Genomic DNA, 15,049 nt, shown 5'->3' with positions numbered 1-15,049 from the left:
CCCGTTCAATCTTCCCTCTTCAGCTTTTCATTTTAATTGAATTCCACTACCGGCGTATCCCTCGGGCTTTTGGTCCGGGACTCGCGCGGTCTTGGAACTGACTCTGCTCCCTGTCTCTTTCTCTTTCCCTTGCTCTTTCACTCTCTCTCTCTCTCTCTCTCTTCCTCTTCCCACTTTTCGGTCTCGTGATAATATTTGAAATTCATATACGAAACTCATTCCTCAACTCTGCAATGACTCGGCCAACCTACCCTTGCCATTAAATACTGCGAGAATCTACATAATGTTATGTTATTCGCGATTCTCTATAGATCCCAAGAGAATCCTATGCTGCGTTAAAGTTTGGTTAAGATATATTTTACATAAGTAATACACATATGTAAATGACGTGTTGGCGAATGAAACGGAAATTATCATCTCAAGATGCGAAATGTGAATTATAACTCAAGTTGACGTTATTGAATTTTATTAAGTAATGATAATTTCTCAACAATGGTAAATCAATTCTCGAAACACAGATTCAATGAAGAAAGCTTACACGAAAATCTAAGTTATTGCATTTCGCTCGTGCATAGATTTGTACGAAAAAATCTCCACGTAGCGAATTAATTTACAATGTGATCGAAGATCGTTAATTCTTCTATTTTGCAGCACGTAACATTTTTTCGAACAGCTGTTTGTATAAGCTGAGACTATCTCCGACTGGATTGTTAATCATTCGATAACAGCCCGGACTAATTTTTCATTGAATGCTCACTTTTCCATAACTGAATAGTCTTAATGATTATTTTAAAACAATTCGGTCTTATGTTTTCCGAATTTCAACTTTTCAGACATATTAAGGAATGTTTAAAGTATATCACTGAATTCTTAAACTAAAGTCCTACCAAAAGGTTGTTAATAAAAGGTGAATGAATGAAGCACCATCCGGGACAAATTGAACGGGTGTGTCAAAGAAGGGGTTGACGGATATAAATATAACGCATAGTATACATCGCATCTTCGTGAAACCGTCTTTCCGGTATGCCCGTGTGTGTGATTTCATCAAAGGGATGAAAGAGCGAACCAGTGAAAAGCTTATACATTATATGGCGCCGGTGTTTCAATTATTCATTTTCCCAGATACAATTCCGCACGCAAGGTGTAGTAAATTATACGTACACCAACACTGCAGTACTCGCAGAAACAGCCTCTTGAAAGCTTAAACTCGTAGCGATTTTCCGAGACATAGTTTGCAGGATGCTGTGCAAGTACGTTGTTTGTTATTCGAGCACGGAAGTGCGTCATTGTCACGCTTCTCGGCTCCTACTCCTCCTGCTGGAGAATAATAATTATCACTCCCTGCTCCGAGTGGTTCAAGTTTGTTGCCGAAGCACGAAGCGTCGATCTTCGCATGCACCTAATGCAGCGAGCATCTTGAAAAAAGCCAATCCCAACGGCACACTCAAGGCTGAGAGAAAAATTGATCCTCTGTTTCAGGTGAGGCCAAGTCCTACCAGGTCATCCCCGTCGCCGAAGGGTCAAACGTCCGATTACGTTGTCCCGCCAGCGGCTATCCTCCTCCGGTTATTTCCTGGTCCAAGGACACCAGCATCGAGCTTGGCAATTGGACACGTAAGTTTACCACTCGTTGGCACGATGTTTAACTTCCGCAGGTGTGATGGAATCGAAGTAAAGTACAGTTTAAGGTTTTGGTATAACCTACAGAGGTACCAGTTGTGACCACATCGATGTACTTTGTTCTACGTAAACACCAATCTTGGAACAGTAGAGCGTGCCAAGTGTTGGAAACTTCTGGACATAAATTACTTGGTGTCGGAGTTTGGTGATGAATCGAGCAATTGAAGAGATTAAAAGCCCGCGAATGGTACTGTGGTAACACAACCGCTGCGTTTACGCTTCGGCCACTTCGTATCGGGAACAACAGTTCACAAGGAGTTGTTCCAAGTTGATCAAAATTTGAAGAGACTGTCGGAAAAGAGACGAAACAACTCCTTCAAGATGCTTTGAACATCTTTTGGCACCTATTCGAGCCGTATTATACTCATCGTCGAGTCATGAATGATCATTTCTGTGGCCAAGAACTATATAAGTGGAAATCCTAATTTCAGTCTGGGATCGTGATTAATTTTACTGGCCAAGCAGCCGACCGAAGTTATATTTCTGCTCCTGGAAGTGAAACGCGTTTGCAGTTATCCACTGGAGAAATTTAGAGTCAGTTGAAACCGGAAGGTGGATACGGTGAGAGTACGCGGAGCCTCAGTTAGACCCATAGACCAAAAGGTTAAATGAGGCATGCGGCGGTCGCAAGACGGCTGTCGGTGAAAATCGGCCTCCTGAACGATGACTGATACTGTGATACGGAGTTAATGGTCTGTGCCTTTAACGCAGCTGAGGCAACGAGATGAAATCGGGGTAAAATAGGCCTCGAAGAGAGCATAGCCAGCGTGCCGATAGTGCTAGTTGGGTGATTCGCTCGGTTTCTTACCCTCGGGGGAGAAACGTATCTCATAGAGAAGTTCACGAACAACCCTTGCGGTTGTGCAGTCTCTCTTTCTGGAATCTCCAACAACTAGCTACACACAGGCACTTACACTCAAACACACACACACACACGCACATGGGTGCTTGCGAAGGAGTTTATAACAAGGTCTCAACTTTCACCGTGATGTTCATTTTACCAGTAAGGAACGGAAACTGCAGTTCAAAATTCGATTTTTGTCGGAGTGAACGAACTTTCCGCGGGCTTCTCTTCGTCTTCTCGCTTTTCTATTTTCTCAATTTTCTTTGTATTCTCTGCTTTTTCCAGTGTCTTCGGTCACCGATCACACGCTCAATATCACCGTAGTCAACAGGATACACATGGGCAAGTACCTGTGCACTGCAGACAACGGAATTCCACCAAGAGCGAAGCAGATGTACAAGCTCGAAGTGTACTGTGAGTATAATCTTTCCTCTTTCTCTCCTTTCAATCCAAGACTATAAACATGAAACCTGTTGTCCCAAGGATTTAAAATACTTCGGAAATTTGATTATTGAATAAAGTTTGTTAATTTTTTGTGATTCAATTCGGTTTAACCTAAATCTAATGGCTAAAACGTCCATTCGGTACTGTCAGTATATATTCTCTGAGCGAGCGAAAGCACAAGGAAACCGTTATCATAAACATGTTGAACTTTAACTTGTTTTGCTGCTTGGAATCTCTAGTACCGGAATTAATAAAGGCTAGGATGTTCATGTAGCACTGTGGAATTCTCCTTTTACGATCGTCGCTCGTTCCTCATATTAGACACGGCCCGCGGAAACGAGATGATCCAATGAGACTCGACATTTACTGGCATAACCGGTCGGAACGTTCTTCGGTAATAACGAACTTCAGACGTTGAGCAGTAGACCCTGACATTTCCTAACGGAAATTTGCGACACTTGTGTAAAATTAGCTTATCGATTCTACCCGAGACGGCGACGACAGGTCGTGAATCACGTCTCTTCACGCAAGTCAATGAACGATGAATTGTGTATAATTTACGAGAGGTGGATAATCCTCCGTATCGCGTTTCCGCCGATTTATTACCTGACAAAATAATCTTCCCTGTATACTTCGTCGTCCCTGTCACATTGAAACGGCAGCAGCACTTCATCGTAGATTGTATTTTTCCCTTTTCACGTAAATATGGAAGTCAGGGTCTTTTCTACAGTCGACGTACAGATTCCGAGAGTGACACGATAGTTTCATTTGCATCGCATGAAACTCTCTGCAGCTTTAGTTGAATACGCGAACTTACAATGCGTTGACGGGTACGATTCAACAAACTGAAACAGTTCCTTTTGTTTTGATAGTATTGTGAAGCAAACTTTTAACGACACTTCTGCACTTCGTTACGAGAATTCCGAACACTGCTGGCTCTTTGGTGCATTTGGTGCTTTGGTCTTTGGTAATTGCGTCACATTCCGAAAGAAGGAACCCCAAGTCTGGAGGAGTTTGACAAGGTTTTAAATCCATTAATAACTTTTCACAATTCCAATTACAGTTTCGCCGCTTATACGGATACGAAATGAGATTGTCGGTGCCGGGATGGGAGGAATCGCTTACTTGGAGTGTGAAATCGAGGCCTTTCCCGAACCAGTGACCTACTGGGAACGCGGGGATGGTCAGCTCCTCGAAAACTCTGACAAGTACAGGATAGACGTGGTGGACAAGAAAGCCGGCTACATGGTAGGAATTAATTCGTGGTTTCATTCTGTCTTCAGCATGATCCTTAATCAAGCCTTGAACGTTCCCAGGCCAGGATGCGGTTGAATATCACGAGGATATCTAGTTCGGACCACAGCTTATACCATTGCATTGTCAAAAATGAAGTTGGAATCACCCGCGGTCTCCTGACTGTTTACGGTGAGTAATTGCGAGACATTTGCGCGATTGACACGACTGAGTAAAAATTTTAGTTTTTATTTTCATTCCGTTTCATATAATTCTCTTCCGCGTCGGTAATTCCAACGGTAAATTACGAGATCCCAGGTGTACCTGGGGAATTATATACGAATATCGAAACGATGACGATAATCCCGGGTAATGATATACCGAGCAATTAATTAACGCTTCAGGGTACTGCCTTATACACCGTAGTAATGAACGATTTCGTTTCCTGAGAAATCTCGGCTCGGTTTCCCGCGTAATCAGTTCTCTCTCTCTCTCTCTCCTTTTCTGTCTGCACGGGGAAAATCGATCTTCGGCGTTAAAGGAGAGCTTCTTCGATTCTCTCTATCTACTAGAAAACCGTACTTGTGATTTCTCATTCTCGAAATTATTCCACTTTGCGATATCACTTCTCGTCAGATACCAATGGAAAACCACCGTCGAGCCTTGGAAAAGAGCAGATCGCCATTTACGGCGAGAGACCACCTCCCAAGAAGGATCTCGATGACTTATGCCCTCCGCCACCCGGCTGTGACCCCTGCGCAAAGTGCTCACCTTTTTACGAAATAGAACCGCTCAATTACCCCATAAGGTACACGAACTTCCCACCGAGGGTGTTGGGTGAGTGAGAAATCTGTCAGTTTCTGCTTAGGAACCAGGAAATTTGATTAACCGGGACAAAAGTGGTCTGATCATGTCCTAGTAATTGAGATTCGACCAGTTCTGAAACTTAAATTTTATACATTAGATACTTTCAGTTACAATTTAATAGGTTCAGACTTACAAGGAGAGGTCAAGGAATGGTCAAGCTGGTCTATGCAAACAAACCAATTTAGACATTTTGAATTGGTATTTGTTAGCGAGAAATAAATACTCCAAACTTGTGTCTTATATCATCCACAAGAAGACAAGTTTCCAGCATTTTTTTCTCACGAACAAATGCCAATTAGCTAAAATGCTGAGACACGAGTCTCTTCGGTTTATCCAATGACGGTGTCGAATGTTTTTAGTTCAAATCGTTTCTTCCACTTCGTGACCTCTGCTCGTTAGCGAAGCTAATAAGCCTTTCATTGTATCCAACTCAACTTGATCAATATGTCTATAAAATTTATATTAAACTTTAGAAGATATACAAGGAAAGTTCTGGACACAGGTTCCCACACCGACACAGCTACCGACACTTAGCCAAGACACGAACCCTTTTCTAGAACCTTTGAGAGTAAGGAATCTTCCCACTCTGATTGACTTTATCGATCGTCGGATAGTTTAATTTTCCGATGTTATCGATCATCCGATAACTTTGTTGCCTTACTTTACTGATAATCTGCTCTGCCTCACCATAGCTTCAATCCTCATCGGGCAAAATTTCGTGGGATCGATAAAATCGATTAGTAATATCCCCCACCCTTGAACGTTCCGTAATAGGGTTTGCGTCTCGACTAAGCGTCAGTAACTGTGTCAGTGTAGGAATATCTGTGTTCAGAACTCTCGTATACCCACTAAATTTGTTCAGTAAAATATTGCGAGCCGTAAAAGTTCAATTTTATTCGACACGGTACGATATCTATTATGCGTCACAAGTGGAAATTATATTATTTCCCGGACCAAGATAATTTCGGCGATTTATTATCGGTTTCAGACTGCGAATTGTATGCGATTGGAAAACCGGTGTACCACAGATACACCGACGACACGTTGCATGGTTGTTGGATGAGGGATGCGTCTCCGACGTCCGAGGCCGCTGGTGAAAAGTTCTGGGTGACCAAAGATCAGGAAAATAAGTATCTCTACGAGTTTAACAACAAGACGATATTCCGGAAGGACACTGGCAGAGCGATCGTTTTACCCCACGAGTTCCAGGTGAGGTCTTCTTTACTTCTCGTTCATCCCCGATCCACGCTACTGCACAATTACGGCTCTCAGCCCCCGAAGCTTTGCGGTGTTTCGTTGGTACCGTCAGGAATTCTCCCTTTGGTTAATCCAGTCTTGTGTTCCACGCAACAATTCATATTCTTTGCCAATTGAATCGCGAGACAGCCATGCATACGGTATTCATCAAATTATTATATTCGTAGTGTTCCAATATATTTTTTAGCAATTTTAAAACGATTTGAAACAAAGCATGAATATCTGAGCTTTCAGTATCATAATTTTATGAATACTCATTACACAACTATCTTGTTGTAAAATCATTAAAACATATCGATTTGTGGCCCGCCAACTTCCTGAAAGACCCAAGTTCTACGAACTTGGGCAATTTGGTTATTGGATTCGGTTGAATCTGGTCAGATCCGTCGCTTCACGCCGTTCACGGAAAGATGAAGAACTTGATCGTGATCTAACGAAACCGAAAACCTGCAGGGAAATGCACAAGTGGTGTTCAACGGTTGGTTCTTCTACCATCCGGTAGGAAGATCGACGATAATGCGGTTTGAGATAACGGCGGATAAATCGAAGCAGAGTAACCCTGCAGAGATGGAACTTCCGGGACTGGATTACAACAGTGCAAACTTTCTGTACACCCCGAACTACAGTCACAATTACGTTGATTTCAACGTCGACGACAACGGTGAGTCAGACTTTATATTCATGCGGCATTATAAACTGGTATAACGACTTTCCCCGTCAGTTTTAGCTAGTTTGTCAATTTTCCTGTTTTCTTTCCATTCCAATCTCTCTCTCTCTCTCTTCCTCCCTCACTTTTTTTAATTATACCCAAGTCGAGACACGACGTGCCTCCGGAAGAGTTTTAAAATTCTTTTTATCCCCGGGTACTGGAAAACTTTTTCCAAACAACTAATTTACCTGCATCTGACGATACGCCAAGTACAGCATAGCGCAGACGACGAAAGAATGAGTAGCCATTGTATTACAGGATATATAATACCATATTTCCTCTTCGTTGATTAAACGGGTTCGAATTGACAAAAAGGCAGGAAGAAATAATTGCTGACATGATTTTTCACCTCAAACACACTTGAGAAAGATCGAAGAAACCTTCTTCAACCAATGACCGATCATATCATACTCAGGTCTGTGGGTGATATACGCATGTCGATCATCGAACAACACGATTGTCATGAAGGTAAACGCCCAGACAATGAGGCCGCAGCATTCTTGGAACATTACCGTCAACCATCACAGTTTCGGCGAGATGTTCATCGTCTGCGGTGTTCTTTACGCGGTTAACAGCGTCACCGAGAGAACAACCAAGATAGGGTAAGGCTTTGGAATAATTTAGAGATTCGAGAGTCGATGATTCATCTTTTCCTTCACCAATCTTAGCCTCGCTTTGGATCTCTACAAGAACGAGTCATTGGACGTAAATCTCGGGTTTACGAATCCCTTCCGAAAGACAACGATGATCGGCTACAATCACAGGAATAAGGTAACCATATCTTCGAATTCTATCACCGAGAGAAATTAGCTTCTTTTCTTGTTTCTTTTTCAATCTCTTACTCAACTTTATTCTATAATTTTTACATTCGGTATTTAAAACTTTAGATCGACACTGAACAGTTAATGATTGTGCGAAATTTTTTACACGATACTTGTTAATTTTTATAGAATTTTTCGGTAACTACAACGAATTAAATTTTGTTCGACGTTTCAGGAACTTTTCACTTGGGACAAGGGGAACCAACTGACCTACCCCATAAGGTACCATGAACTCGGATCCACCGTTGCCAGCGAGGAAACCAAGGAAAAACCTTTAGCAGAGAGACGCACCGGATACGAAGGGTGGAAAGATAAATCCCAATCCGATTATTATGGTTCCTGAACACAACTTCAGGTAATATAGGTACCTATATTATCGAATGGGAATTTTACACCGTGCACCACGAATCGGAGGATCTCGTCTGCAATCGTCGTGCGCGTAAATTGTGCAGCCAAGCCGTTGTTATTATATCGTCTGCACATCTACATAAAATAACGTACAATATCTATCTATATCGATATATGCAGTATAATGATTCTATATAATCTATTCATCGTGAGGATAATTTTGTACTAAAGAAAGATATTATTTTACTAAACGTGTATATAATATGCATATCTCATATATATGTATATGTATATGAGAAATGCGACGATTTACTGTCGCCTATATATGTATAATTATGTATAAATAACGATGTATCATAACATTTAAATATCACAGTAATATAATGGTAATAATAACAACAACAATAATGATAATAACAATAATAATAATAATAACAATAATAATAATAATAATAATAATAGTAATGATGTGAGATTGATTTTTTTAAGGCAGGTGCACCGTTTTGTATATCCGCCATTAAAGGGGTCTATCCGTACGATATTAAAAATGTAACACTAATTCTGAATTGTATATAAAATAAAAAAAAGTAAATTAACTAACCAACCGAAGCCGAATATAACGGTGAAATTTTTGCGAGTTTTTTTTTTATTTTATTTTATTTTTTTTTCATTTTCTCCAACATTGACAATTGATCAGTAATCCAATCGGACACTTTCTCTCTCTCTCTCTCTCTCTCTCTCTCTCTCTCTCTCTCTTTTTCCTCTGTAATTCTCCCTTTTGCCCGATTCCGGGTAGCAGAAACCCTTAAAACTGGAACAGGGGAAAATTGTTGAAGAAGAAATTCTCCTCTCGCATTTCGGCGAAGCAAGAGCTCGTCTCAAGACCAGGGTTCTGGTGGCCAATTAGTCGACGTCAAAGAGGAAATATCGCAGCTAGAAATTGGCAGCAATAATTAGCCACTCTTGGATGAGTTTCTAAATGAAAAACGAACATGAAGAGAGGATGAAAAATAACGCGCAGCTCGCTCGGCTTCGCTTTAAAACGAGAGAATGAGAGAGAAAGGGGAAGGAAGTTGGTGGTTGTGATTGCGAGAAAGTCGGAAGGAGAAGTTCGTGGATTTCTTGGTCTAATCTAGAAGGTCGAAGAATCAACTCCGCTGCGTTTTTTTTTTTTTTATGTTACAAGGGCGGTTTTAATATTGTTGGAATTACAAGAAAATGTGGTACGTATTTTTTCTGTTGGAATAAATTCAGACAGAAAGCATTTTCAATTGTAACAATGTCAACCATTGGTTGGTTTATTCTCTTTGTCAGGATTTAAATTTTCTTTCAATTATCATATATTTGTTTTCTTCTTTTGTGTTTCGGCTAACAAAATAACAATCGTGCATTTTTTTTTTTCTCGACAAAGAATCGAGTTTCAATTCCAAACGGTTGCTATTTTGGTTAAAGTAAGTGAAAGAATTTCTTGTCGCGGCAAAAAAGACGAAAAGTGTTGAAAAATAAGATACAAAAAATTGTAGTCGACCGGTTGAACCGTTTCTGGGTTCTAGTGAAAAAATGTACGGACGACACTCGATCAGCATAAATTTGAATAAAACAGACTCGATTCGGACTAAGCAATAGTTTGTTGAACTATAAAATTCCAAAAAGTGAAGCATTGTCGTATACCCTTTTAAGAAATCTATAATATTACAGGGTGGCCAAAAAGTTTTCAGAAAAACATTCCACATTTCCAAATTTTCCATGACCTGAAACCTAGTTTTCCCTGAAATTTTCCCAGTTCTAGTAATTTACTAAAATCTAAATCGTTCAGCTTATTGCCTCTATATTCGGTTAAAATTCAATTCAAATCGAAGAAAAATATGATGTACAAAAAAAGTCCGTTTAAGCCAATTTGTTTTCTCGACGAAAATAAGTAAACTCGTTGCTTCAAAAAATAGTTTCTAATTCCTACGATAGAAAGCTGATATTTTGAGTTTTTTCCACGACCAAACTAAAATTCCCCTGACAATTTCAGGGTTTTCATGACCCCTTTTAAATTTCCTAACATTTCCAGGTTTTCCGGTTGTGTGACCACCCTGTTTAATCAGAAGTAGAATTTTTTCCGGTGTAAACAGCGAGAATTCCGTTCTTCCGCACCCCTTTCTTTGAAGCCCTTAAAATTCGCGAAGATGCAAATTTCCCCCCTTTCACCGGAATACTCGTTTTCGCATACCAACCCTCGGCACTTACTCGATGAGTCGTTCCGAACAGCGAAACCCGTTCAATTCTTCTGATAATCATTTAAACGAACCACGACTAAATTGCATAAAATTGTTCGCGGTAGCGAAACGGGGGCTGTTTATCACCCTCCCTTTTTCCATTTTCACTCGTTCTCAAGAAGAGGAAGAAGAAGAAGAAGAAGAAGAAGAAGGGATCGTCGAGTGGATTTCGCCGTTTAAAATCGTGTCTGTAATATCGCCGTTGCGAGAATACCGGCTTTCGAAACTCTTTTAATAAATTACAGGCGTCGGTTACGAGGGGTGGGCACTTCGTTAACTCGGGAGACAACGGTAATAGCCTCCAGGAAACCGAGGGGAGAAGTGTTCCCACCAATTTTCAACGCTAATGGGAATTCAGAAGTATATCGAGACGTGTACATTATAATTAATTAATGTCCTTACACGTGTACCACGCTCATTAGCGATCTGCTAATTGATTCGGGAAGTCAGTCCGAAGATTCACTCGACACTCGACCGTCACTTTTTTATTTTGAAAAAAAAAAAAAAAAAAAAATAACCAAAAAGCTTTTCCTTTTCTTTTAAAATTATCCACCCGAAGTGAGCTACGCGAATACAGTTACGAAACCTCACCGTTCCGCTTTTATTTATTCACGTCAGTAGGCGAAACGCGCCGATTCTGATAACCATTTCGGATGATGCAAAAATTTATCGAAAAATTCTACCATGCGGTAAAAATTATTCTTCTAATTTATACAAAACGAGGAAAAAAATAAAGAGAAACTATTCGTCATGAATTCTTTAACAAAATTCAAAAGCAATGTCACCGATATCGATAACTAAAGAAAAATCAACAAAAAAAAAAAAAAGAAAACACCCTAACCTACTCAAATTACCATCGAATCTGACCGAATAAAATGTGCGTGCCCAAGGAAAAGTTTTTTTGCGTAACTCATCCGCAGAAGGTACGTTAATTGATGATAAAAAAAAAATAGGGGGGGCGGGGGGGCGGAGGGGAGGAGGAACGAATTTTTTTTTTCTTTCCGATTCTGTCATTTTCGCTGAATTTCGGTTTCAACACGCAGGTATTTCTGGGTGGATTCATCCTCGGTTACTTGATGGTGAAAGATCACGGTAGGCTAAGTAAATGCATGCGGAAGTCAGGCGAGAAGGACGAGACCTTTGGCCTAGTTCAAGCACCCTTCGCTCCAATTCCGTACCCTTATTCGTATCGAGAGAAGCCGGATGATTCTCACGAACTGATGTTGAATCAGGCCAGAATTGCGTACGATGCGAGTCATCCCTCGAACAACGGCGAGGATGAAACATTCCCCGATAAACTTGTCGGTATTCACTACGATTACGAGTCCATGAAGAGGAAATACGAACTGTGAATAAACGACGTGGAGGAAAATAAGAGAGAGAGAGAGAGAGAGAGAGAGAGAGAGAAAGGGAGAGAGAGATGATTGATTGATAGAGTGCGAGTAGGGGTGGGTTTTTTTTTTTTTTTTTTTTTTTTTTTTTTTCATTCACGAGAATGATCAACCCTCGAACGCCTTTTATACGGTTGTCCGCATTACTTCTTCCTTCGTTTACGATCGCGCTTCCCCGGCAATTGTTTTCCCACCGTCTCCTCGACGTCTCAATTCGCGTGTTTCGGTGAGAAGGTAAGGTTTGAAAAACAAATCTCGGGAAATAATTTATCGAGGATAAGAAACCGCCTCCTCGTCCGGAAATATAAATAATGTTTGTTTGTTTTTTTTTTTTTTTTTACATTGGGAACGATCGTGTTTAGCCATTGATAAATAAATTTTAATACCCAACCGTCTGGGAGTGGGGAAATAAAGGTGATTTATTTTTTTCTCTCTCTCTCTCTCTCTCTCTCTCTCTCTCTATCATTGACTAAATTAATATACCAACGTTGAAATACAGCGATATAAACAGAGTTTCATCGGCAGAATGTTTCCTGATTTTGGTAATTTTTTTTTTTTTTTACACAGTTACAGGTCGTATTTTTTTTTATCCTCGCTAAAACAAACAACAGCAATAGATCAATGCAGTTTCAGGTGACACGCAAATTACCGGAATTAATCGAGTTTCCCGAAACCATAGAAATATTATGAAATAAGAAAATCGATCGAACGTCTCTGTTTCATCGGCGAAATTACGCTAGCGTAACGCGATTAGCCGTGTGTGGGGGGGGGAGGAGGGGTAGGTAGAGAATGGATAGTAGTTTCCGTTTCAAAACTTTTCCCGATTTGTTACCGAGCGACCCGTCATTTGTTTTATAACTCAGAATGGTGCTTGACGGATCGAGAAAGACGTAGTATTCGAGTGGGGTCATTTGTTCACCCCTTTGGCTCAGGTATGGGGCCCCGAATCGTCGGTTGCCGTCGATTGTATCGCTCCCTCGGGACTTGCTCGATTCGTCGGGAACGAGCGTGAATACATCGGTTCAAAGCTTTCTTCGTTCCGTGATTTCTTCCCCCGGTAAATTCGCGCACACCTGGTCGAAAGCTCTGGGAACCTTCGGGCTCCGAATAATTTCTCTGAAATGCTACGGTGCATTAGTGGTGAGAGAAATAGAGCCGGAAATGGCTGCGAAGTTTCCTCTCTCTCGAAATCCCGATAAATAACAAACCCGCCCGCGAAACGACCAGAGACGATTTTCTTTACACCGAAAGCTCGAGCTCTCGCCTACGAAAGAATCTCGCGCGGAGGGCGGATCGATTTTTGGGGTAATTTCATTCTGGCGGAATCTTTGATGGCAGTGAGAAAAAAAATTTTTGCCGTTGTTGCACTCATTTTTGTTTAAATAAATTTGGTAATTAATAGTATCGGATAATCGAAAGCTGATGAATCTAATTTTCAGAATCTCAAACTGTAGAAGGTCAATTAGTTACAAATAAATCGATGGACGGTAGGGTAAGAATGTAAAAATCCGAAGCATGTATGGAATCGTCGGATTTTTTATATTCTCCAAGTTACATGAATTATATTTCAGCATATTTGAAACTTCGTTATCATGAACCAGCTTCCAATTTATAACCATTTTTCCTTATTTAAACTCCCATCCATCACCGCAAATACTTTATTATGTATAACGTATTTGAATAATTACAAACTTTGGATATCATCTGATTTTACAAATTAATGTTTTGGACGGAGATTAATATGATCGTATCCATAATTCTGTTTACTATACACAGGGTGTCATATTTTTTATATCATTTCTTATTGTATCTTCTTATTTCCCATTGAAAAGTGAGTAAGATTTACGTTCAGTCATTTTTTGGTTCGTGTCATCAATCAGGCCCAAAACTTTATTCGAAATTGCCTATTTGAAAATGCTTGGTTCTCGATATATTTCAGAATATATTTTGAAATGGAACACCGTGTATATCAGAGAAATGGAAGATTTGATGGGCGAAAGCGTATAATCAACTACTTACGCAAGGAATTAATTACCGTTCAAGAACCTTGGTTCGTCTTTTCGGATGTCTGAGCCTCGTTCGAAAACCGAGTATCCTATAAAGCCTCAGAATTGTGAAATAATCGAGATTTTTCCGAGGCGTATAATAAAAGGGGTCGAGAGTAGATATATGGTTCAGAACTTTGAGAGGGTTAAAACTGTGGAAAGCTCAGAAAATAAAAGAGTGACAATAGCGAATTTACAAAAAAGCGAAGATCCATTTTATAAAACATTGAAAACACGGAATGTCAAAGTTTAATATAGAAAAGTGACAATGTAGAAAGGTTTCGATACAATAGAAAACCAAAACGAAGAACGATGAAAATTTTGCTAAATTCATATTGATATTCTGTCGTTTCGATATTATGGCTTTCTACACTTTACGTTTTACGAATTTCGTCTATTCCACACGTCAACTTTCTACATTTCAAAATTCTGGAAAATTGAAAATTCAACATTTCCATTCTTCTTCCATTTTCCGATACATCCGTCGTCTATGTATTATTATTCGCAGTCTAGAGAGCCGTTGTTGCGGAACCTGCTACCGACAGCTAATATTGCACGACGTGAAAAATAAATCGAAGCACCGTGTCTATGCGCCGTTGGGAAAAATACACACGTCCGAATTCCGTGCCCTAGATTTTTACCAACCCGACACACTTTGTACAGAGTGAATCAATTTACACTACGAGAATGGGAGGAGCTTAGTTAATTAAAATTAGCCCGTACCGCTCTGCCAATCTGGCGAATGTTAACGAAGCTGCGACAACAAAGAAAAGACGACAGCATAAAATTTCAACAATTACTTTCGTTTATTTTTTACGTTTCGTTTATTTACATGTATATATACTGAACTTGTCTGAGGGATAGGATTCATCAACTAAGCTCCGCCCGTTCTCGGATTTTCAATCGAATCACTCTGTACATTTATATTCGTACATTTGAGTCCGTGCATTCGTTCTGTCGAGATAGAAAAAAAAAAAAAACACAAAAAAAAAAAACGAACAACCCCCGTAAGCGCGACGTTTATCGAAGCGTTTTCGCAGCTCGTTTCACAAACCACCGTTTTGATCGGCAGATCTATGATTGAATTTGATGATCGGTTCAGCCCGAGTGTGTGGGGACGTCATGGTGCAGCAGCTACGATTCGGG

General features: G+C 40.3%; 1 protein-coding gene across 1 annotated transcript in view; it reads left to right on the top strand.

The window, feature by feature from the left end:
* Positions 1 to 8,815, top strand: part of LOC124186278 — a 39,194-nt gene extending 30,379 nt beyond the window's left edge. The window contains exons 6-15 of the mRNA XM_046577827.1: positions 1,480 to 1,614; positions 2,810 to 2,938; positions 4,032 to 4,216; positions 4,285 to 4,393; positions 4,838 to 5,038; positions 6,057 to 6,277; positions 6,779 to 6,986; positions 7,450 to 7,636; positions 7,703 to 7,805; positions 8,031 to 8,815. Of these exons, the coding sequence (XP_046433783.1) occupies positions 1,480 to 1,614; positions 2,810 to 2,938; positions 4,032 to 4,216; positions 4,285 to 4,393; positions 4,838 to 5,038; positions 6,057 to 6,277; positions 6,779 to 6,986; positions 7,450 to 7,636; positions 7,703 to 7,805; positions 8,031 to 8,198 (1,646 nt within the window). The 3' untranslated portion in view covers positions 8,199 to 8,815. The remainder of the gene's footprint in view (positions 1 to 1,479; positions 1,615 to 2,809; positions 2,939 to 4,031; positions 4,217 to 4,284; positions 4,394 to 4,837; positions 5,039 to 6,056; positions 6,278 to 6,778; positions 6,987 to 7,449; positions 7,637 to 7,702; positions 7,806 to 8,030) is intronic.
* Positions 8,816 to 15,049: the final 6,234 nt, after the last annotated feature.

The sequence above is a fragment of the Neodiprion fabricii genome, chromosome 7 (genome assembly GCF_021155785.1).
Source record: "Neodiprion fabricii isolate iyNeoFabr1 chromosome 7, iyNeoFabr1.1, whole genome shotgun sequence".
In the NCBI taxonomy this organism is placed as follows: Eukaryota; Metazoa; Arthropoda; class Insecta; order Hymenoptera; family Diprionidae; genus Neodiprion; species Neodiprion fabricii.
Note: the sequence above shows the minus strand (reverse complement) of the source record. Positions and strands in the feature narration are given on the sequence as shown.